The following is a 24,044-nucleotide window of genomic DNA, read 5'->3' as shown; positions in this document are numbered from 1 at the left end:
AGGGACTTTGCTTCCCCAGTTTCCATTTTTCTGTCCATGCACTCGAGAGGTGTGGGAAGAGAGGTTGCCATTGAAAACTGAGGCAAAAGTTGTTGAGTACGTCAGCCTTCTTGTCTGTAGTTACCAGTTTGCTGGCCTTGTCCCTTTCTAAGTTCAGCTCCAGGTTTGCCTTGGCCTTCCTCACTACATCCCTTAACAACTGGACTACATCCCTAGACACTTCTGATTGTACCTGTCTCTTCTTCCACTGCCTGTGCATTTACTTCTTGCTCTTTGACCAGCCATGCTGGCATCTTCTTTCCTTGCCTGATTTCTTGTCCCTGGGGTTCACTAGGTCTTTTACTCCATGGAAGATGTCCTTAAAAATCTGGTAGCCCTGTTCCACTCCCTTGTCTCTGAGGGCAGTCTCCCAGGGGATCCTACTGACTTTCTCCTTGAAGAGCTGTAAATTTGCTTTCCTAAAGTTCAGGGATCTAACTTTCCTCCTTATGTGACCCTTGTCCCTCAGGACTACAAACTCCACCAGTGCATGATCACTGCAGCCCAGGCTGCCTCCAGTCATGACATCCCCAATTAGTTCGCTTACATTGGTGACCGTCAGATCCAGTATTGCATCCCTTCTGGTAGGGCTATTACCTGGCTCAAGAAGTTATCCTCCATGCATTCCAGGAGTATCTTGGATTGCCTACAGCTCTCCGTGCTCATTTCCCAGCAGATGTCAGGGTGAAGTCTCTCAGTAGGAGAAGAGCCTGCAAGTGCAATGCCTCCTGTAGCTGGAGCAAGAAGACTTCATCACTAGCCTCCCCTTGAAGACGTGGCCTTTAGTAGTTTAGTGGGTTGACCTTGGCTGGAAGCCAGGTGCCCACCAAGCTGCTCTATTACTCCCCAGTGGGACAGGGGAGAGAAAATAAGATAGAAAACAACTTGTAGGTTGAGATAAGGCAGTTTACTAAAGCAAAAGAAGTGAAAATTTGCGCACACATAATCAAAGGGAAAAAAAGGTTTATTCTCTATTTCCCATTAGCGAGCAATATTCAGACACTTCCTAGGAAACAGGGCTTCAGCATGTGTAGTGGTTGCTCTGGAATGTAAATGTAGTAGAATAACAAATAAACGAATACCCCCCAGTTCCTCCTCTCTCCCTTAGCTTTTATATCTGAGCTGACATCATATGGTACGGAATACCCTTTGGTCAGTTTGGGTCAGCTGGTCTAGTTGTGTCCCTACCCAGGATTTTGCCTACCCCCAGCCCTTTGATGGGGAGAGAATGCTGAGAGACAGTGCTGATGCTGTGCCAGTGCTGCTCAGCAGTAGCCAAAACCACTGGTGTGTTATCAACACCTTTACAGCTCTTAATGCAAAGCACAGCTTGTGAGGGCTGCTAGGGGGAAGTGAGCTCCAGCTCAGCAGGACTCAATACAATCTCTACCCATTATTCCATAGCATTTGCATCATACTTAGAACTCACATAATTTTATATATATACATTTATGGTCTAGCTGATCCTTTGTATTTATTTATCATTACTGGAATCCCTTCTTACCTACACATACAACTTAAACTACATCCTTAAACCATCTCTGTATCCAACACAGAGGTTTGTACATTTTCATTAACTACTATTCCCTGTCCTTTCACAGATAGACATTATTTTCCTTTTTCATGGGCTTCTTCCACCCCTCCAGATCCATGACTTGGGCTCCAGTCCATCAGGATGGGTGGTCAGGACAGAAGCACCACAACTGATCATTGGGCACTGGCCCGGTTTGGGTTGTTATCACATTCTCCTTGCTCCTCACAAAATTAATTCTTCATTAGTTCATGTCATCCCTGCTACTTTACTTCCTGCAGCATAAAACTCACACAAGATTATTTTCCCCCCAAGGTTAAATTGCTTTGAGGCACATCAGGTCTCCCCATCCTTCTGCATTACCCAGCAAATTACGCCTTGGTCCTTGGGCAAAGACAATCCCACAAATGGGTTTGCCATTTGTCATGGGAGTAGAAATCCACACCAACTTCCCCAGCCACTTCCATATGCATAGTATGGGGAGCTTATCTTCTCCCAGTGTGTAGGGGTTTTGTTTGGGCAGGACCAGGGCAGTTAGCAGATCCCCTAGTGTTGACCAGCCAAGTGGCTTCTGCTAAATTTGTATCCCAGTGCTTCCACACCCCATTACTTAATGCTCTTAACATAGTCTTCAACAATCCATTATACCTCTCAATCTTTCCAGAGGCTTGTGGGTGATAAGGGATGGGATGTATCCACTCAATACCATGTTTCTTTGCCTAAGAGTTTATAAAGTTATTTTGAAAATGAGTCCCATTGTCTGATTCGATTCTCTCTAGGGTACCATGTCACCACAAATTATGTTTCTCAAGGCCTAAGATAGTGTTTTGAGCAGTGGCATGGTTTACAGGGTGTGTTTCCAGCCAGGCAGTTGTTGCCTCTACCATGGTATGTAGCTCTTGCCTTGGAGTGTTCGTGGTAGTGGTTCAATGTAGTCAATTTGCCAGGCCTCACTATATCAGAAACCCAGCCATCACCCTCTATTCCAAGGATAATTTACAGAATCACAAATCAATAAGTTGGAAAAGACCTTTGAGATCATCGGGTCCAACCTATGACCTAACACCACCTTGTCAACTAGACCATGGGACTAAGTGCCATATCCAGTCTTTTCTTAAACATCTCCAGGGATGGTGACTGCCACCTCCCTGGGCAGCCCATTACAATGCCCAATCTATCTCAACCCTTTGTGCTGCACATTGGGCACCAAATAAGGCTGTCATGGCTTAGGAATGGTATTCCCCAATTAAGTTCTCGCACTGAGACTTTCCAAACCACACTGCTGCTGGCTTCCTCTCCCCTCTTCCCCCTGCAGGTGGCCAGAGAGGAGAATTAGAGGCACAAAAGTCAAAGGTCACAGGTTGAGATATGAACAATTTACCAGAAAAAACAATGAGATAAAAAACTGAAAAGTAACAGCAACAATGTTAATAATTAAAGTATGCAAAAAGGGAATGATTCACATGCAAAAATGTTCACCATAGACCCTGAGATAATGAACAATGGCTGACTGGTTCCCCATCCCACCATGCTTTGTTCTATTTGAAAGGGATGCCCTTCTCAAAAGTTGAGTCCCCTTTGCCTACCTCTAGCAATGATGTAAGGTGGTAATGAATAACAGAATGTCTTGGCCACACCCCCCTCATGCTGATCTTGGCTGGAACCTGCTTTGATTTCTATATATGTTGAGTAGCTCCCAGTTGTAAAGGATCCTGTATGTAGCCTAAAGAGGAACCTACCCTGGAGGATGATTGTCTAAAGCTTTTTGATGTTCCCACTAATAGTAGAGGCTCACATTCATACTCTGATTTGTAGGCTTTTTTCTCTTCCACTGCAAAAAGACCTTATTAAGATGCAAGTCTGGTCATGTTAATGGAAAGAAAACCTATGTCAGTTTTTCTTAGGTATGGATCCATGGCCTGCATCTCTTCCTGCTTTTTCCTGTTCTGTCTCTCAACCTTCCTTTCTGGTTCTTGTTTTCCATATTTAATCTTCTTTTTCTCAAGTGCACTTGGTTTCCTGATAAAATTTGACAGATGTAATTATTGTGTCATAATTTCTGAATAGTAACTTTTGAAGCTCTAATCAATTTCAACCAAATTTGATAGGGGTCCAAAAGTCAAAGATCGTTGAATTTCTACAGCCTGCCTGGCAAGGCAGCAGTCAAGGTAATGAGACCCAAATTAGCACTTCCTTGTGTTGCTGGACCTCACCTTTCATCTGTTCCATCTGTGCAAGCATCACTACAGAGAACTTTCCTGCTCATATGGTTGTGAGACATAAGCATAATTTTTAATGGCCTGAGTCTGGCTAACCTAGATTCTTTGCTTGACACTTTTCTGTACTAGAGGGACTGCTCACAAAAATTTCATATAAACCTTTGTGCCCATCCTTTCTTACTAACTGGTAAGCCTTTACTCAACCAGGAGACTTCTTAGCACCTAGAGATACTTGTCTCCGGGACACTTCTTAGTGCATGAGACTGGACAGCTGACTGTAACTTAAATATGGATTTAATTGAAAGCATTGGTGAGGTGAGATTAGGAACCACACAACATTACCAGGGCCACACTTAGGAACCACTAATGTTTCCTGTCCTCAGTGCCTCTGAACAATTGTTAAGGCTGTGATGTGCAGCATGTGTGTGACACTCATATTGAGTACTGTGCCACAGGAGAGCAAGCAGAAAGTTTTCACTGAAAGGGGAATGTTAGCAGGATGATTACAAACACAATGACTAAAAATAAGATTGTAAAACAATAAGTAATTACTGATTTTGATTTTCATATTTTAGACCAGTTTTAATCAGTGTATGTTCTTATTTTGCCCAGTAGCATATGTATGAGATATATATACACATATAATACGTACATAACACAAATGTATTTTAAATGTATTTTAAATCCCTCCAGGGATGGTGATTCTACCACTTCCCTGGGCAGCCTGTTCCAATACTTGTCAACACTTTCTGTAAAGTTTTTTTTTCCTAAAACCATTGTAGGTCCCTTCCAACTGAACTATTCTATTCTATATACACAAAATTTGCTAATTTTGACCTGAAATTTCCTCTGATATATTTTGACGCTAAGGATAAGATACACTAGGTATTCAAAGTATTTTCTTTCCCCCCTTCTTGTGTAGTTGGTCTTATTCCCTCTTTACACGTGACATTGAGAATTTATGAAATCTTTCCATCATTAAACTAAATCATGTGGAAGTAAAACAGACAGCAAAGCAGGTACCACGTTCTTAATTCTTCGGTCTGCATTCGCATCCCCACTTCGTCGTGGGCTGCAGCCTCCTAGGTCTCTGACAGGTATTGCGGGTGCGTGGCGGCAGCTGTCCCGAGGAGGCCGGGCGGAGGCTCTGCTTCACCCTTTGCTTGTTGGGGCTTCCGGAGCGTTCTCTCTGGTTTCGGGTGGTGGTGGGGAAGGGCTGTGGATGAGGTACCCCATTTTCCCCCGCCCAGAATTGAGGGGCTCGCCTTTTGTCGCCCCCAGGCTCCTGACGGTGTGGAACGCACAGGGGAAAGGCTGACGGCGGCGCTGGCGGGCGGGGCGTGCGTGGCGCTAGGACCCAGGAGGACGCAAGGCAGCTCTTAGAGGGAGATTGCAAATTCGCCGTGACTCAGTCCGTGTACTGGAGCAGGTTAGTGCTGTCCTGTGGGGCCGGGCTTGGGCGAGAGCAGGCCGGGCATCATGCCGCCAGCCAGCTAGCTAGCGTGCTTGCTTGCTTCTCCCCTACCTTCTTTCTTTCCCCCCTCCCTTCCTTCCCCCCTCCCTTCCTTCCTTCCTTCCTTCCTGGGGCCTGCCGCTCCGCTAATCGCGCCCTCTTGTTTGATGTTTTTTTCAGCAAGCCAAGATGGAGTATGAGTGGAAGCCTGATGAACAGGGGCTTCTACAGATCCTGCAGCTGCTCAAGGAATCGCAATCTCCGGACACCACCACGCAGAGAGCCGTTCAACAAGTATCCTTGGTCAAGGCCTACACCACAGGCGGGCGGGCGGAGCAGGCAGAGCGGGGCTGCGGCCGTCCGGGCGACCGCTAGGGAGGCTGGGGACTCTGGGTAGGGGGCAGCGCGGCCACAGACCAGTGCTGTGGTAGGCAGGTAGCGGCCGGGCCTTTCCGGCGAGCCGCCACAGCGAACTCTGTGGGCTGAGCCTCCGCTTGAGCGGGTGGCCGTGGCGCGGCATTTGAACCGCTAAGGCGGCCTATGGGGCCGCAGGGCCGCCTTCCCTCGCCGAGAGCCCGGGCACCTGTTGCGAACCCCGAGCCAAGGTTCGGTGTTTTTTTTTTTTTTTTTTGTTTTTTTTGTTTTTGTTTTTGTTTTTGTTTTTTTTTTTAATTTTTGAAACCCTGGCTCCTTTGTGGCTGCTTTGGTATCTTCTGCCTTTCCAGATTACTCCATGCTGGGCCGCTGCCAGCACCTAGCCCTTATTCTCAGCATATCCCACCGAGAAGGCCGGAGCGGGGGGTGGGGGGGGGGTCCTCTGCTCGCCAGGCAGAGTTGATGATGGGACGCGGGGTAGCTGTCGCCCCTACAGCAAAGCAGGGGTGAGCAGGGGCTTCCTAAACTAATCCAGGGTTAGGATTCACGGCAAAAGCCAGAGCTGGTGGGAGGAGCGTTCCTGGTGGAGCCGACTGCACGCTCTCCATGACCTGCTGGCTCTGACCGTGTTTTGCTGTGTTGTGAGGATGTTTCTGCCTAGAATCCTGAGCCTGAAATACTGTTCGTTACACTTCTTACATCTTACAGGAAGAGTGAAATCTACCCTATGTGGCTTGTGCAGCTTTGCAGTGCATTTTGCATTAGTGTTGTGGATTCTTGGTTTGTTGTTTGGGTGTGGAGTTGTTTGTTTCCCCCTCAGGTCTCTCTTGACTGTAGAAGTGATGAAATCGCAAGGTTTTAAGGACCAAAGACTGAAAGAGGAAAATTTCACATTAAGTCTAGTAGAAGCATAAGTCTTGAAAAATAAAGCTCTCATCTACTGTCTCCTGTTCCTTAAGCTAACTGTAGAGGTGCTTTAAAATATCTAGAAGTCCTGAAAGGATATCCTCCTATGAAGAATATGAGTTTAGCATCTTGATCTCTTTTTATTTAAGGCATTTGCTTGAAGGTCTTCACAAAAGGCAACAAAACATTTATGTAGGTAAGAATACGTATGTATGTTGTGTTAGGACTTTAGCTTGAAGCCAGATTTGCTTGACTTCTTGGCTTTTTCCTAGTAGATGTGGTCAAACCTTGGAAGGCTTCTGTTCTTACCTGAAAGGTGAAGGTCGATTTCACCTTGTTTTTGCAGCCGTGTTTCAGATTCCTAAGATGGTATTGAGTCCTATGAAAAATACTATACAGAAGTTGCTAAGTGTTCTTGTGGTAATCACATATTCTCTGAACAGAGAGAGACACAGCTCTCCCAGGATTTTCCTGAGAAGCTGTGAGAAAGACCAGAGAAAGAAATTAAAACAATTACTATCTCAATCTCTGCACCTGGCAGGCAATCTCTGTTTGTCAAAGATGTTTACAAGAAGGAGTTGTCCCTTTTTGACCAATAGGTGAGAGAAACTTCCTAAAGGCCAATCAGGTCTTAGGTCCACCATTGTTTCTATAAGAACTGTGAATTTCTAATATAAAGTGCCTTTTCATGCCTTCTGTCGATGGAGTTTCTGTGTCACCTTTGTCTGTCCCCTATACCCCTTCGGTGATATGTTCTGATAATGCCCCAGATTTAAACAGGTGCTCTTTAGTATTTCAAATACAAAAGTGATTATAGCAGCAGTGATTATAATTTAGCTTTCATGTAAAATTGCATTTTAAAGGTCTGCTTCAAATAATGGCATCAGGCTATTGATCAGTGCAAGGCCCATCAATGTCAACATCATTATGTATGGTCAGGGTTTAGCAACTTTGAATATTTAGAGCTTTAGCTGTACAGCAAGTAAAATAAATGCTTATGAAGCAAATAATCCTACTAGTTCTAAAAATAATTTTTTTGCTAAATGTCTTCATTGTTTGCCATACTGATGATATCTAGTATATTTGGTAACTGCATGCTTATGACATAAAATATTGTTGAGCGTACTTGTAATTAATACCAGGGTGTGAGAACAAGATACAAGGAGAATGCCAGAATGCTGTTCTAGGCAAGCAGTGGCAGAATACTTAGAAATTTGAGGCAAAAGTAATAACAAATTTTAGAAAAACAGCTACGTACCTTCTAATTGTTCAGAAACATAATAATTCTTCTTGCAGTTGCCCCAGAGAACATAGTTAAGAGGTTGGTATTGCTAGTAAGATGCTTTTTCAGAGAGGTGTCTCTAGAAAATTGTTTTGTGTACAGCATTTTTTTTAAAGAGACCATGGATAAACTTGAACTTCTTTGTACAAATATCTGGGCATTTACAATGAAACAGCTTCTCGCAGTTGAAAGCTCAGACTGGCTAGTTAGCATCATGAAAATGTATATGACTAATATTAAAGTGACTAGCTTATAAAAATCATCATAGTTGTATTTTAATGCTGAAATGCTTTTATTTATTGTGGAGTAAAAAAAATGATGTCTTATGTGATTGTGCCTCAGTGGATTCCTTAGGTTTTGTTGACTTTTAAGTGCAAATTTTGAAATCTAAAACTGTGCAGAGGAATGTAGGGGATTTGGGGAGGGCAGGAATTTCTGCGTTCCTGGATTCTTTTCTCAGATTTCAGCATAACTAAAGAGCTACTGCTTCAGTATGAAAATTACAGAAATTGTTTTTAAAGTGTTCATAGCCTGTATGTTGTGAGTTTATAGTCATAGCATTTTTAAATGATGCAGTAGTACATAGCTCACTTAATCATAGTATTCAGAAAGCTATAATTGCTGTGTGTGAAGATTTTAATTTCCTTAACAGTTTTTCTCTTCAGAAACTAGAACAACTCAATCAGTATCCAGATTTCAACAACTACCTGATTTTTGTTCTTACAAAGCTGAAGTCTGAAGGTAAGTTCTTGGGATATTGACTGGTTTATTCTATTTTTTTAATCTAAAAAAAATATTTTATTTAGCTTGAAAGAAAAAGGAAACTGATTTTTATACTCAGTGTGCTGGTGGGTTGATCTCCATAGTCATGTAGAAGAATTTTTTATCCTCTTGGGAATCTTTGTGGAAAAAGAACTGATAACATGGTGCTTGTAGTTTCAGTCTTGAAAGAGATACCATTCTAAAATTCCAATGAAATCTTAAAAAAAATGTGGGAGCATCATACTTCTATCAGACTACAGTGAAACTGTGGAATGACTTTGCATGTCATGGTGATGAATCATGACTATACACATTATAAAACATGCTGCTAAATCCAGTTGTGATTGTGATCTCCCTAGTAATCAATCTATTAAATATTTAGAAGATTACTGTTGCAGCTGCTTGCTCAATCTCCATCTCTCCCCCACACTCCTGGGAGGAGAATCAAAAGTAAAACTTATATGTTGAGATAAGAACAGTTTAATAATTGAAAATAAAGTAAAATACAGTAATAATGGTAAATTATAATAATAATGATAACAAAAAGGGAGAAACAAGTGATGCACAATGCAATTGCTCACCATCTGCTGACTGATGCCAGACCCCCCTTCCCGAACCCAGATCTGCCACCCTTCTGGGTAACTCCCACCAATTTATATACTGGGCATGACATTCTGTGGTGTGGAATATCCCTTTGGTCAGTTTGGGTTACCTGTCCCAGCTGTGCTCCCTCCCAGTTTCTTTTGTGAACCTCCTCACTTGCAGAACACGAGACAAGAAAAAATTCCTTGACTTAGGATAAACATGAGTTAGCAAAAAATGAAAACATCAGCATGTTATCAACACCATTCTCATTCTAAATCCAAAGCACAGCACTGTAACAGCTACTGAGAATAAATTAACTCTACCCTATCTGAAACCACATAATCACATCCTAGAGTTGTCCAAATATAATGTCTATAGAATCTTCATTCTGAAGCCTTAATTCTAAAAATAATGTAGTTTCTTACTGTTGGCTTGTTTTTATGGACGTTTGTACAAACTGTTTATGGCATAGTGTAGCCTCTCCCAGTTGGAAAATTCAGGCAATTCCTTGGTAATGATCAGTAATGACTATCTACACTCAGGGCAGATCTTTTAATAACCTCCCTAGAAACCTTTTTCTTAACTCTAAACATGGTGTGGACTGCACTGAGGAGACCTGGCAGATGTAGCAGCAAGAACGTGCTTTACTTAACATCCAAAGGGAATTCAAAATTCCCCAAAATTGATGTAACAGGCCTGAAGGAGGAAAAGGGGGTAAAGTCTGGGGAAAATCATCCTCCCCTGTTCCCCCCAGAGGATGGGTACAATTATTAATGGACTCCCAAAGGTAGCACCCAAGGCCAGGGCAGGAGAGCAACACTGAATACACATCCCAATTGATCTTCATTGCACTTGATGTTTTCACGTCATAAACTGATATCCTACGGTACAGCAACAAAGCAATCCTGATCCCTCTCCCTGCTCTGAAAAAGAGCACCATAAGGAGCATATATGAGAACAGACACAGGATTCGGCACCACACCCACATAAACAGACCAAACAACATTGTGACCAATAGCTCCACACCTAATACATCAAATGGTTAGATCAAATTAGTTTCCAACCTTCTCTTGTCAGATCTGTTGTTATCTCAAGCCTTTGTGCTGCACATTGGGCACCAAATAAAGCTGTCATGCCTTAGGAATGGTACTCTCCAATTTAGTGCTCCCACTGTGTCATGAATTGAATGAGTGTTTTAATATTGGTTAAAGAATCACTGGCAAAAGTATCAGTAAAAACAGGTTTAAAATAAAAGCAAAAGCACAACAACCTTCATTGGCAAGGTTCATTCTACTAACTAGATGATTACGGCACACAGAGGAAAAGCAAACAAAAAAAAATCCAGTCAATCAATCCGAACTGAAATAAATCCAAAATTATCAGGGTGGGGTGGGGGACAGATGAAAGGATAAAAAGGGTAAGGATAAAAACTAATATGGCCTAAAGGGCCAACAGCACTTAAACTTAACAGTTCTTAAACTTATCAGTACTTATCCTAACTTAAACTTGACAGCACCTTAACAGCATTTAACTTAATTTATAACTTAAACAATTTAACAAAGGATTCATATAGGATTTACTGTAGCACAACAGTAACTTTCTTACAGGCATAATTTACAAATCCAAAGTACTTGAGAATCTCAGAGAACAGCGTTTCCTCCGCATTTGCTATAGCATATGGACACAGATATAAAGAGTCTTGTCCTAGGTTGATAAGGAAGTGAGTTTTTTGGGAGGTTGTGGTCAAACCAATCAGTGCTCAGATTTGAATATTGGTACCTGATGTGGCCACTGAAGACATGGATATGCCTCTGAGAACACAGGGGGTTAAAAAGCAGAGAACTCTCCGGGGAACTCTCTCTTGGTTCCAGGTTGGTGAAAGAGGTCAGGCCTCCACAGCCCAGACACGGGTTGGGTGGGGGAGGGGAAGCCATGCGGCCCGGTGAGGTAGGCCAGAGCCTTGGACAGAGAAGGGGTGTGAAGGCCCCTGCGGGATGGAAGGGTGTAGGAGCACTGAGAGGCATTGAGCAGCTCCCTGCCCCCCCCCCCCCCCCCCCGCCGGGATAAAGAGAAAGGGAGAGAGCCTGTGCCTGTGCTTGTGCCACCTTGAAATTTGATATCTTGTGCTGGCAGCACTGCTGAAGGAGAAAGGGGGGGGGCATGCTGCGAGAAGGTGCCCGGCTGCCATGGGAGTTCTGGGCAGGCAGAGCCTGATATTTTAACCCTTTTCTTGGATAGTGAAAACTTTACTAAACACTACTCCTCCTTGATTTGAACGAGAAGAGAGACAGACATGAAATAGAAGGAAATGGGCAAGTGTCGTGAAGGTCTGAGCAAGTGAAGGATGTCAGAAGAAGATGGGGAAGAATCCTAGGTGGGAGGAGATGATGGAGTGGCCTTTGGCTGGACTTTTCTTGCATAGCCATAGACCGAACCAATTTCTTGTAACACAGAGACTGCATTTAGGGGGAGGCAATGGCTTGAGCCAAGAGAGTGACCTGCTGCAGTGATGCCAAGTGCAGGAGTGGAGAGAACAGAGAAAGATGAGGAGGGTGTGCTGGTGCCCTCTGTCTTCAGGGAAGATCTCTGTTCTCAAGACCCTCAGCCCCAGGGGGAGTGAAAATGGGAGGGACCTTTGTCCCAAAAGTGAGAAACTGTTGCTTTTTTGGTACTTGGCAAAGCAACCTTAAAGGGAACCCTATAAGCAGTTTTGGTCCATGAATGGTGGTGAGAGCACTGTACATGGAAGGAAGGAAGGAAGATGTCATGATGGCAAATGTTCTCCGGGTGGTGCCATGTGTGACATGGAAACACAAGAGGTTTCAACTGTGTTTCCTGGAGAAGCCTATAGTACAAGAGGGACTCCTCTCTCCTTGATGAACTGAGAGTTGGTTATCTGAGGGATGGTAACTTGACTGAGAATCTAAGATTTTGTCTCACTGTGCTTGAGTGGAAACTGGGGGGGGGGGGAAGGAGGAATGTTTCAGAAGTTTTTTCATTCTGAATTTTGTGTGTGTTTCTTTTATTATAGTTGTAGGTTAATAAAGTGTTTCTTTCTTTATTTCTAAGTTTGAGCCTGCTCTGCTCTATTCCTGGTCACATCTCACAGCAGCCGTTAAGGAGAATATATTTTCATGGGGGTACTGGCACTGCGCCAGCATCAAACCATGACAAGTCTGTACAAGGTGTCTGTGAAAAATTCCTCTCAAAGGTAGTGAAACATTCACTTCAGATGCCTTTGCATCTTCTCAATGGCAAAGGGTCAGGCCTTGAGGAGTGGGGGGTATCAGCCTGTCACTATCGAGTAAGAAAGAGGCACGGACTCCAAGCAGGCTGGTTTGCACAACAACAGCTTTAATGCGAAAAACTCTTCTCTTTTATGGACAGTTCAGATACATTCCACTTGATTGGCTAATTAATAAAAGCACTTTTCTCCCAAACAATCCTTGATGAGAACAGAAAAACAGAGAATAGGAAAACACCTGCAGGTTGTTTATAATAACAAGTTATCATCCTTTCTCTACAACTCCCTAAAAGTCTCACAAGTCCGCTGTGAGAAAACTTATCTCGTTTTCTTGCTCTCTGACCAGGCTGTCACATCCACATCAGCCCAGGATTTAATGTTGTTTGGCAATCCTCCGAGAATAGCAAACTTAAGAGTTTACTGTGTCTCAGAGGACTCACTCAGGGAGGTTGCTGGTTGCAGCTGCTGTGGGCCAAGAGAGCTCAAAGGGTCTTATTTTGGACTGCTGTTGCAAGAGAGGGCTTTGGCCATAATTTTTCATCCTGGCCACACTTCAGGTCCTGCCATTGGGACACAACAACCCCCTGCAGCACTACAGGCTTGGGAAGAGTGGCTGGAAAGTGGCCCTGTGGAAAAGGACCTGGAGGTGCTGATTGACAGTGGCTGAACTTGAGCCAGCAGTGTGCCCAGGTGGTCAAGAAAGTAAATTGAATCCTTGCTTGTATCAGAAATAGTGTGGCCAGCAGGACCAGGGCAGTGATTGTTCCCCTTTACTTGGCACTGGTGAGGCTGCACCTCGAGTACTGTGTTCAGTTTTGGGCTCCTCACAACAAGAAAGACATTGAGGTTCTGGAGCATGTCCAGAGAAGGACAATGGAGCAGGGGAAGGGTATGGAGCACAAGTTTGAAGAGGAGCAGCTGAGGGAACTCACGGGGCTCAGCCTGGGGAAAAGGATGCTCAGGAGAGACCTTATCACTCTCTACAGCTACCTAAAAGGAAGTTGAAGCCAGGTGGGGATTGGCCTCTTCCCTCAGTTAACATGTGACTCGAGAAGAGGAAATAGCCTCAAGTTGCACCAGGGGAGGTTTAGGTTGGGTATTAGGGAAAATTTCTGCTATGAAAGGGTTGTCAAGCCCTGACATAGGCTTCCCAAGACAGTGATGGAGTCACCATCCTTGGAGGGATTTGAAAGCTCTGTGGATGTGGCACTTGAAAACATGGTTTGGTGGTGGACTTGGCAGTACTGGGTTAATGGTTAGACTTGATGATTTTAAAGGTCCTTTCCATCCTAAATGATTCTGTGATTCTGTGTCTAACTGTGGCTGCTAAAAATAATGCTTTCATTGTGGCTTGCAAGGGCTGTAAATAGTGTGTAAATGAAAGGAAAATGCCTTTGGCTTACTTCCTGGCCAGACGCAACATTAATTCTGAATAACTGCTTATGGAGGACTGGATTACTTGGATATGAGCATACCTATCAGTGGATTATAAATATGCAAGGAAATAATAATTTGACATATTAAATTAGTGTAATAATAATTGGAGAGATTTTACCTTTAATTCAGAGAGCATTTCAGGTGAACCTGAGACTGATCAAGAGTTCAAGTAAGAATGTCCTCCTTTAGGATATTCTCCACCTGACCTTTGTTATTGACATCTTCAAAATTTTAAGCAAAATGATAAAATTACTTTATTTTACTTCCTAAGTAATAATAATAGTGATAATAATACTTGTCACATCTCATAACCACATTCTGTAGTTGACAGAGGTATGTCTGCTCATCTAGTTTTTGCTTTTTTTATTTAAAATTGTAAATCTGTTCTCCTAGTAAAGTTTTTGGCCCTTGAAATGCAGTGCCCTGCAAGAACTTTTATTTGTACATTGTTTAGAAGTTGGTAGGTATTTAAAACCTGTAGTATAGGCAAAGTTATGGAAGTCTTAAATATATATGCATTGGGTGGATTCCTAGTTTATGAAGTTACTGAATTCTATGTAAGAGCGATGCTTGTAAATCAATATTTATAGTTACAGAGAATGAAAATTAGTGCTTCTTTAGGAAGTGTCTTGGTTTGAAAAGACAGGTGTCTGCTAAGGAAGGCAGGAGCCTTCCTTGAAATGGAAAATGTAAACTCCCTCCCTCGGAATTATTGTAATTTTTAAATTAAGGGGCTTTCAGGCAAAGATATGGGAATAGGAATAACAGTTCTTTACTAGGAAAATTAAAACCGCAAATGCAATAGTACAAACAAGAAAACAAACCACTGACAGAGTCAGAATACAACCTGACACCCTGTTGGTCAGGGTGTTGGTAGCAGTCCAATTAAATGGTGGCTGCAGTCCTCCTGAAGTGACAAATGTGGTTCTGTTGAAGCAGTGATCCTGTAGGAGGGTGTAGTTTTTCTCTGAAGGTTCAGTGGTGCTGTAGATGGGCTTGGTCTTCCTCTGGAAATCCAGTAGAGAAGAAAGCTGCTTCTCTGGGGAATCCAGTGGGAAAAGGCTCCCTGTGGTGTTCCAAATCTCTGATTACATCCAGATAGGAATGCTTGGCTCCTCCCTCTGGGCAGAGTTTCTTCCAATGGGATGATGTAATTTTATCAGTCATGCAGTGACACTCAATGGTCCATTAACCGAAGATATCTCTCCAGAGGGAGGATTGGTTGTGGAAGAGATCAAGAAACTGCCCAATTAAGAGAAGATAACTGCCCCACCTCTAACAGATAGGAATAGAATACACACCCCCATTTCCAACCCAAGACAGGAAGACTGAAATATATTTTTAAATCTTGTTCTAATACTTGTATACAGCATTCTGGTTTTGGAACTCATAATCAGTTGATTAAAATAAATTTTAACAATAACCCCTCTTTTTAAAAGTGCCATTTTTGTTCAACTAGCAACGGTTGCACTCAAAGGTATTTTTAATGGCCCTCAGTCAGTCATCATGGGTATGATAAGAGTCCTTGTGTTATGATGCACTAACTTGGTTTTAAAATATTTTATATTTGAAAGTTATATCTCTTATTTTTCTTATATTGCTTTGGGGATGTTAATAGTTTTGAAGGCCTATAATAGATCTGTGTGTAAACTGTAACTCGGTGCAAATGAACTTTAAACATCCTTACTTTTTGCCAAAATCAGGGCTTCTCTTGTGGTTTGGGCTGAGGTAGAGTTAATTTTTTTCACAGTGGCCGATATGGGACTGTGTTTTAGATTTGTACTGGAAACGATGATAACACAGGGATGTTTTAGTTACTGCTGAGCAGGGCTTACACAGAGCCAAGGCCTTTTCTGCTTCTCACGCCAACCCACCAGTAGGTAGGCTGGGGGTGCACAACTGACCAAAAGCTAAAATGCTGATTAAAATTATCTGTATAGGCTGATTTGGATTGTTGTAAACTTTAAATTTAAATTTTCTTTTATTATAAACTAATCCTTTATATGTAGAACATCCACATCTCACTTTCAGCATGCTTCAGAAATAATACCAAGTTACTTATGCCCTTGGTTGAAGAACTAAACATGAATCTGCTCACAAGTGAACTCTAAAACTAAAAAAACTTTGCTATATAAATTCATGGTTGTATTTGGAAGGAGGGATAAGGAAATAAAGATTAATATTTATCACTGTAAGCTTTGATCTTGTTGCATTGTTCTGCAAATCTACTTTATCCTAACAACTGATGGAAGTTAGAAACACAATTATTTTCTCTTGCAGATGAGCCAACACGTTCCTTGAGTGGTCTCATCTTGAAGAATAATGTAAAAGCACATTTTCACAACTTTCCAAATGGAGTAACTGACTTCATTAAAAGTGAATGTTTGAACAATATTGGTGATTCCTCCCCCTTAATTAGAGCTACTGTAGGTAAGTTTACTCTTATTACTGTATTCTGCACACTGAAAATGTTACTGATATAAGTGAGAGCTGTGCTAGTGAGAGTTATTAAACTCCTAAAACTATTTGCTTCTGATAATTGTCACAACTACATCATGATTTGATTTTGATATTAATCTTCAGTGTGGATATACAAATATATTTTTCTTTCCTGTTTTCTTAAAACTGAATTAGCAATTCTGTTCGTATCTCTTGAAATGTGACTGAACATAAGTTTACTTGAATCTGCTAAAATTCAGCTTGCTGCCAATTTTTATACCAAAATCAGGAGTAAGGTAAAGGTTCTGAGTTCAGAACTATTTCAGCACTCTACTTGCATTCGTAAAACACTTCTGTTTGTGCATTTCCTCTTTGCTTCCCCATATGCACACCTCTTCGGGGTATCATTACACCAGATATTACATACATTAACATAATGAATTTATGTTTTTTAGATAGCTTCTATCACTATCAGAAAACAGTAGATAATGTGTGGTAATCGGAACACCAGCTACAAGTGATTTTGTTGTATGGTTGTTTTTTTTTTATTTCCTAAATCCTGTGGTTTAGTACACCTCTTCCATAACATGAATATTTGGTATTTTTACTTATTTTTAGGTAATTTTGGTTTTCTGTCTGCTCTTTGAGAATATGATTTCCCCCCAATTATTACAATTGTAATTTTCCCTGTCCACTCCAAAAACTAGAAAAAACCCCTGAAATTAATGTGTATTTAAGTACAGTAGAGTAAAACAGGGATTGGATGCAAGTTCAGAAAGGCATTCAGCCTGTGTCAGCTGATTTCTGTTATAAAATAATGTCATAGTTTCACCCCTAAGTAACTAAGTACCACACAGATGCCTGCTCACTCCCCCATCTGTCCCCCTAGTGGGGAGGAGAATCAGGTTGAGATAAGAACAATTTAATAATTGAAACAAAATAATAATTTATAATAATATTATAGAAATAATATTACTAATAATTGTCACAAGAAGAACAGAAGCCAAGAGAAACAAGTGATGCGCAATACAGTTGCTCACCACCCACTGACTGATGCCCAGCACATCCCTGAGCAGCATTTGGCCCCTCATAGCCAACTCCCCCCAGTTTATATACTGGACATGATGTTCTATGGTGTGGAATATCCCCTTAGCCAGTTCAGATTGTTATAATGATCAACAAGAAAGCCAAATCAATAAATGCAAAATATTTCATTTTTGCAACCAAAATACGGTCCTCAAAACCACAGTCAAAGAGACAGTGTCGAGCCCGGGATCGGTGCTGGGTGAACCTATATCCAACCTCTATGGCATCGGATATCCCTCTGTTCATGAATGCCGTTTCCAGCAGGGCTGCTTTATACAGTTTTTTATGCCTGAGGCAGAGGTGCCCCGATTTCTTTTGTAACCCCACATATGTATGAAGGTTTCTTTCACTGTGCAGGGCTGGACAATTGCTGTTTCCTGGGTAGTGGCAGGCGCTGATCATGTCAGGGGAAGTTGTGTATTCAGATGTATGTTCCTTGGTGACTTCGGTTATCTTGATTGATGATATCTACCAAGTGATGATCACCCTTGGGTGTTCCCTGATGGTTCAGGAGGAAGCCCATCTCCATGCTGGCCACGTTCTTTTATTAGTAAACGAGGCATTGTTCTCCTGCTGCCACCACGAGTTTTGTAATTCCAATGTGGTAATCTGTCTCCGGGTTGCTCGTGGTCATGTTTTGCGGAGAAAAGAAGAAACCTCACAACTTGTAAAAGTTGTAAAGCCCGGTATGCTTTTATTACGACACGCGCCGGACGCAAGACTCCCCAAAAGGGCATGTGGGCATGCGTACCCCTGAAGATTTCAGACCTCCTTTTATCCCCCTTCCAAATGCATATGCATACAGTTTCACAATAAGTTCATAATTATTCATCTTGCATGACACTTAGCACTAATTCTTCTTTATGGGAGGAATTTCTAGGTCGGGGGCAGATTGACCTCGTGGTCTTTTCTGTTTTTCTTTCTCTGTCTCCTTGCTGTCTCTGGAACGCGGCCTCTCCTTAAGCTTTAGCTCCACAGACCCTTCACCTCTCCCAGACACTTCACCTAGTTCAGGATGGATCCTTACTCTGTCTCATTCCCCCCTTTCCTAGGAAATAAGTAAATTCTTTTACTTAAGGAAAATTTCCACGACAATAAGTGTCTTTTAATGCTCCACCATGTATGTTTGATAAAGAGGTTAGTACAGCCATTCGTCGTAGTATTCTCCAGTTCCAAATTAACAATGTAATAGATAATCCTAAGCTTATCCCAACTAATATTAGTAAAACTACAATAGGGTGGCACAACTTATTAAAGATTCCATTTGCAGTTGGTGACCACCCAAAGATCACATCTCACCAGTGAGGATCTATATTTTATTTTATTCTTTGTAGAACTCTGGTTATCTCCTTTGTATCATGTTGGACAGTAATTAAGGTTTTCTTTCCACTTTCTTGGATTCCTTTCAAGACTTCTAATAGGTCTTGGTGCTTAATTAATTGATTACCAATGTAAGGTTTGCCCCAATAGGGGTAGGTGGTAGTCTGTGATACATTGTGCAATTGGCTGTAATCAGCTGGTGGGATGTTACTGGTACCAAATACGAAAAATCACACCCAATAATCTTAACAAAATTACAAATACAAATACAGAGATTAGAATGGTTTCTACTAGACAGAATAACATCATTGCTATCAATTTGTACAGCAGCATAAGCAGTTCTCAAACATACACCCTTTTCCAGTATATACGAGCACAGTTTTCTGGTCAGTGACTGGATGAATTTCAAAGTGACAAATACTCTGTTCAGTGTCCAAACACATCCTGGGCATTAGCAGTATTGCTTTCACAAATGAATCCCATTTGTTCTCTAGTAATGCAGGATTCTAAGTTTACTATCTGCCACTTTTCATTCATCTTTTCGTGCCCACACTCTATGTTCTGAAGGATAGAGTGTTGTTTCTTCATGGTTTAATCTTAGGGCAATGATGGGATGGATAACATAAAGAGTGGTATTATGTATAGTAAGCACAAAGGCAGTGGCCACATTAGAAACAGGATCATAGGTGAAATTCACCATAGTCCACCAGGATTGAAACTTCCTTTCAAAATCAATTGCATTATCCCCCTCAATTTACCGAATTTCAGCTGGAAAATTACCTTCACCCCTTTCCTATATGATCAGAGCTGCTGTTGCTTGTATCCATAACTGTGCTTGTATACAACTGAAAGCTAAAGACACATTATCTTGAACTATACTAAGTGCTTCTACTATCATTTTGTGGTCTTGGTCCCCGGCCTCTTCATACTTCTTTACTTTGGCAGTACTTTTGAAATCTGTCACTGGCTAGTTCCTAATGCCAGTAGAGATTACTATAAAGGCTGCTTCAATTTTGTTAGGCTACCTGCTGCAGCAGCCAGTTTATTCATCAGTATTTCTGAATCAATTCCATTTAAAACTCCTAATCTTGTCCCTAATATGCCAGTTAGATGTTTGTTATGGGGAACAGGAACTGCTTTCTGTCCATGATCATCCCTCCCTGCCAGAGGGATGTGCTGGGCTCATACTACAAATTCAGACACACTTCACAAGTGTATCTGACAGAGGTTTAGGTCATACTTGAGACAGATGTTTGTTCTGAAATGTAGAGACCTCAGGGAATCTAACCTCTCTCTCTCCCTCCAAAGCACCTGATTTCTCAGATGTGTGGCAAGCAGGAATGTCTCTCCTGGTCACCCACCTTGCCCTTAGCTAAGATCAAGCTGTGGACTGTGTTCAGGGCAGAAGATAATGGAGGGGAAATCTTGAGAGAAGAGCCTAAATTCATTGCAGTGCCTCAGAAGAAACTGGGATCAGGTTTCTGCTATTTGAAACACTCAGCACAAAAGTGATGCTCAAAATCTTACAGCTTGCTGCTGAGCTCTGAGGGGGTCTCTCTCTCTACTTCTTTTAAGCAGAATCCAACCGCCTCAGACTGGGACAATCACTGATCCAAATTTCAGTAGGAAAAGGGATAGCTATAAATAAGGAAAATCACCTTCCTTGCTTGGGTTAGTTTACCACCTGCAGTTCAGCACCCTTTACCAGCCATTGCCTGGGGGTTCAGCCAACCAGCTTGGAAAATGACCTAAGGAAACTGATTTCTTGGTGTTCCTGGTTCTAGGCACCAGGAGAGCTGGCTCCTTCCTTTCTTGTTCTGCTCTTGAGATATGCCTGTTTTTGTGACCATGTTTCCAGCCCTCAAAGGAAGTTTTTAGGAAGGAGGAGCAGGCTGGTTGGATTTTTGAGATGTTAATTTGCATTATCAACTCCACACGTTTGAGAGACCATTCTGGATTGAATAATAGCTGTTGTTCAGTCACATTCTTTACTACGTTCGGTCTAAGTTTGGAGTTTGGGTAGAGTCTGAACTAGTATGGGGTGTATAAGGCCCCGCTGTGGTAAAAAGTGCAGTGTCCACTTTGAATTCAAATGAAAGTCTGACAGTAACTCGAGCTCAAAGGCAGGTCACTTCTACAGGCTGTATCGGGGTGAAATTACACGAACCGTCTGATTCACTTAGGTTATCACAGACTTCCTGGTGTTCATATACACCAGGGGAGGTTCAGACACTAATTACATCTGGTCTCTCATAAGCCATCCTATTGATGACTAAGCACTTTACTTTGATTTCTTCTCTTCAGATTCCTTGGAGTGTTCACAGTTCCTGTTCTTGCTATTCTTGCTCCTCACATACTTGATTCTCGTGGATTACTACAGTAGATATGTTTAATATAAACCTTCTTTATCTCAGAAGGTTTTCCTATGGATCCAGTATACTGATTAAATGCCAGGGACCAAGGCCATTCAGCATTGCTTTGGGTAGAGGTACTCTCTAGTTCTAAAACTTCAGTTATAATTCCATACAAAACAATTCTGTACACTAAAGTATGAGCTACTCCCGACCGCAATATACTCATTTTGCCCGAATAAGTTTTAGTCTCAGTTCATTGTCTCCTGGTGTCACTCCTGAAGGGGCTTCTGGGCCTTCTTCACCCGAGAGTGATGGATCCAGGCATTCTGCTCCTCGATTTTGATTGCAGTGAAGGTGGTGAGAGGTACTTGCAGTGGTCTCTCCCACTGTGGTTCCGAAGTCTTCTCTGTAAGAGACTTAACATATACATCATCCCCAGGCTATCCAACTCCCTGCTCCGAGTTCCAGCCACAAGTTTCTCAATTACTCTGAGCTGTTTGCTTAATGCCACCATGTAAGTGGACATTCTGGACATTCCCCTTGTATTCTATGGTCTTCTATAAGGCATTCCAAAAGGATTCAGCATTCCTTTAGCTCAAAAGGTTTAGTTTGAATTTGCAATAGTGCTAGTGGAAGAGCTTCTTGCCCCAGTCTTATGATTTGCTGCTTAATCAAATGATTCATTCTCTCCCCCTGGCCGCTTGATTGGGGGCAGTATGGGGTGTGAAGTTCTTAATCTATGCCCATATGGCTACTAATCTGTTGCACTATTTTGGAAATGAAAGGTGATTCTTTATCTGAGGATATTGTTGCTGGAACTCTGAAGCGTGGTATTATTTCTTGAAAAAATGATCTGGTCACCTCTTGAGCTTTGACAGTTCTGGTGGGGAATGTTTCTGGCCACCCTGAAAATGTTTCTATTAATACCAGTAAATACTGATACCCCCCTTTCCTTGGGAGTTCTGAAAAGTTGATTTGCCACTGCTGTACAGGCCCATGGCCTCTCCCAGTCTGACCAAGTTTTGGCCCGGGGGTATTTTGAGGTTAGTCTGGAGGCAAGGATCACATTATCAGCTCACCTGAGTGATAGTGGCATATAGATTCCTGACAATGATACAACAGTCCTTTCAATCAGGTGTGTGTTCTAGAAAGCTTGTGGGAATTACTACTTCAAAGTCAACACTTCATTCCAATGCACTCTGTATCACTCGCAGCCTTGGTCATTTTGAGAAAGGAGCCACACTCTATAAAAGGCTTTAAGTAATTAGGCCCTAGTGTGTTTTCTAGTGCCCTTCCTTCACTAGTAACCACGAAAATGGGAAGGGATTACTAGCTCTCTTTCAATGGTAGCCCACCCCTTGCAGTTGTACGTCTCTTTTGATTAGTATTATTGTATTATGGCTTACCTTCGAGGAAAATCTGTACCTCACCCTTTGCTGCTTTCTTTGCCTCTCCATCCGCCAGCTCATTTCTTCCCTCCAATTTTAAGCTCACTCTCTGGTGTGCCTTAATATGCCTTTTCAGGTAGCTGAACTGCTTCCAGCAGCTGGATTGTCTCTTCTTTCCCTGTGAGGTCAGCAGTCCCCTCTCCTTCCAGATGGCTCCATGTGCATGCACAACTCTGAATGCCTTTTGCTGTTTCTAAGGCATGGGTCCATGCATTTATCTCAGCATCCTGTGCAGAGGTACCTGTTGGTAAGGGTCCAGACTCTATTACCTCTCTGCAGGTAGTCACTGTGAACTTTGCAATGTTGCTTTCTTGTCAGTGAACCAGGTCCCTGCATCGTCCGGAGGAGTGTCCTTTAAGTCTGGGCGGCTGGAGTAGGTAGTCTCAATGGTCTCCAGGCAATCGTGGTGTACTGCTTCTCCTTGATTCCACTGAGAAAAGAAGCTTGGTTGACAATATTAGCCACCACTATCTCTCCATCATCTTGCTCTACCATGATGGCCTGGTATTTCAGAAACCTCTCTGGTGAAAAGCCAGTGGCCACCCTTTACTTCCAGTACTGCGGACACTGTGTGGGACACTAGCACAGTCATTTTTGTCCCAGGGTAAACTTGTGTGCCTCTTGAATGTTCAGCACAACTGCTGCTACAGCTCTGAGGCAACCTGGCCATCCTTTGGCTGTTGCATCTAGTTGCTTAGAGAAGTAAGCAACTGCCCTCCGGTATGGACCCAAGTCCTGAGCCAATATTCTCAGGGCAATTCCTTGCGTGGAGAAATAGAAAGAATGCTTTACTTACATCTGGAAGTTTCAAAGCTGGAGCTGACATGAGGGGGACTCTCTAGCTGGTGAAAGGCCCGTGTGGTGTCTCTTGTCCACTGGAGATCTCAGTTCCCATTGGCAATAAGAGCATAGAGGGGTCTGGAGATTACCTTCTGTTTCACTACCTGTGCCTTTTTCTTTGAGACTCTGCGTCCTTGGAGTCCTAGGAAATTCAAAAGGCTTACCGTCCAGGCTTCTCTCGCTTCCCTCGTCTGAGTGGCTACTAGAAGATCATCTATGTACTGCAACAGCCTCCTTTCCTCTTGTGGAGCTTCCTGGGACTCTGGGTCTTTGCAAGCTGTTCTCCACTCGGAGTGGAGAATTTTGAAGCCTCCAGGCACATGGACTATGTGAGCTTGTGTTTGAATGCAAAAATGTTCTGGCTGGCTTCGTGGATAGGGAGGCAAAAGAAGGCATCTCTTAGGCCTAAAACAGTGAACCAGGTTAGCTCAGGTGTTAAACAAGGTTAGTAAGGTCTATGGATTTGCTACCACAGGGTACAAATTCTGTGTTATCTTATTGACAGCCCTTAATCCAGTACTACCAGTTATTGGACTGATTCCTTCCTTACCTTCCTTTTCAGGGTACTACTCAGTTCTCACTGGTTGTGTTCTTTCATTAAGCTTGATGGGGGAGCATCTTTCACTCTCCCTGGTGCAACAGAGGCCCATACCCTTGAAAACACTTATTTACTTATTCTAATATCTCCTTACTAATGTCTTTCTTAGTTTCAGTGTCTGTTAAT

General features: G+C 42.5%; 1 protein-coding gene across 8 annotated transcripts in view; it reads left to right on the top strand.

Annotated features, from left to right (window-relative positions):
- Nucleotides 1-24,044, top strand: part of LOC135460380 (transportin-1-like) — a 172,581-nt gene that overhangs the window by 17,478 nt on the left and 131,059 nt on the right. For 7 of the 8 annotated variants that reach the window (XR_010443219.1, XM_064737177.1, XM_064737179.1 and 4 more), the window contains exons 2-5: nt 5,071-5,218; nt 5,423-5,536; nt 8,471-8,546; nt 16,114-16,263. Coding sequence is in view for 7 of the 8 variants with exons in the window: in XM_064737177.1 (XP_064593247.1) it covers nt 5,432-5,536; nt 8,471-8,546; nt 16,114-16,263 (331 nt within the window). In the remaining variant the exon portion in view is untranslated. Of the gene's footprint in view, nt 1-5,008; nt 5,219-5,422; nt 5,537-8,470; nt 8,547-16,113; nt 16,264-24,044 lie in introns of those variants that run through there. The other variant, XM_064737180.1, reaches the window with a different exon arrangement.

The sequence above is a fragment of the Zonotrichia leucophrys genome, unplaced genomic scaffold (assembly GCF_028769735.1).
Source record: "Zonotrichia leucophrys gambelii isolate GWCS_2022_RI unplaced genomic scaffold, RI_Zleu_2.0 Scaffold_36_1286893, whole genome shotgun sequence".
In the NCBI taxonomy this organism is placed as follows: domain Eukaryota; kingdom Metazoa; phylum Chordata; class Aves; order Passeriformes; family Passerellidae; genus Zonotrichia; species Zonotrichia leucophrys.
The sequence above is the reverse complement of the archived record's forward strand: the minus strand, read 5'-3'. Positions and strand labels throughout refer to the sequence as shown.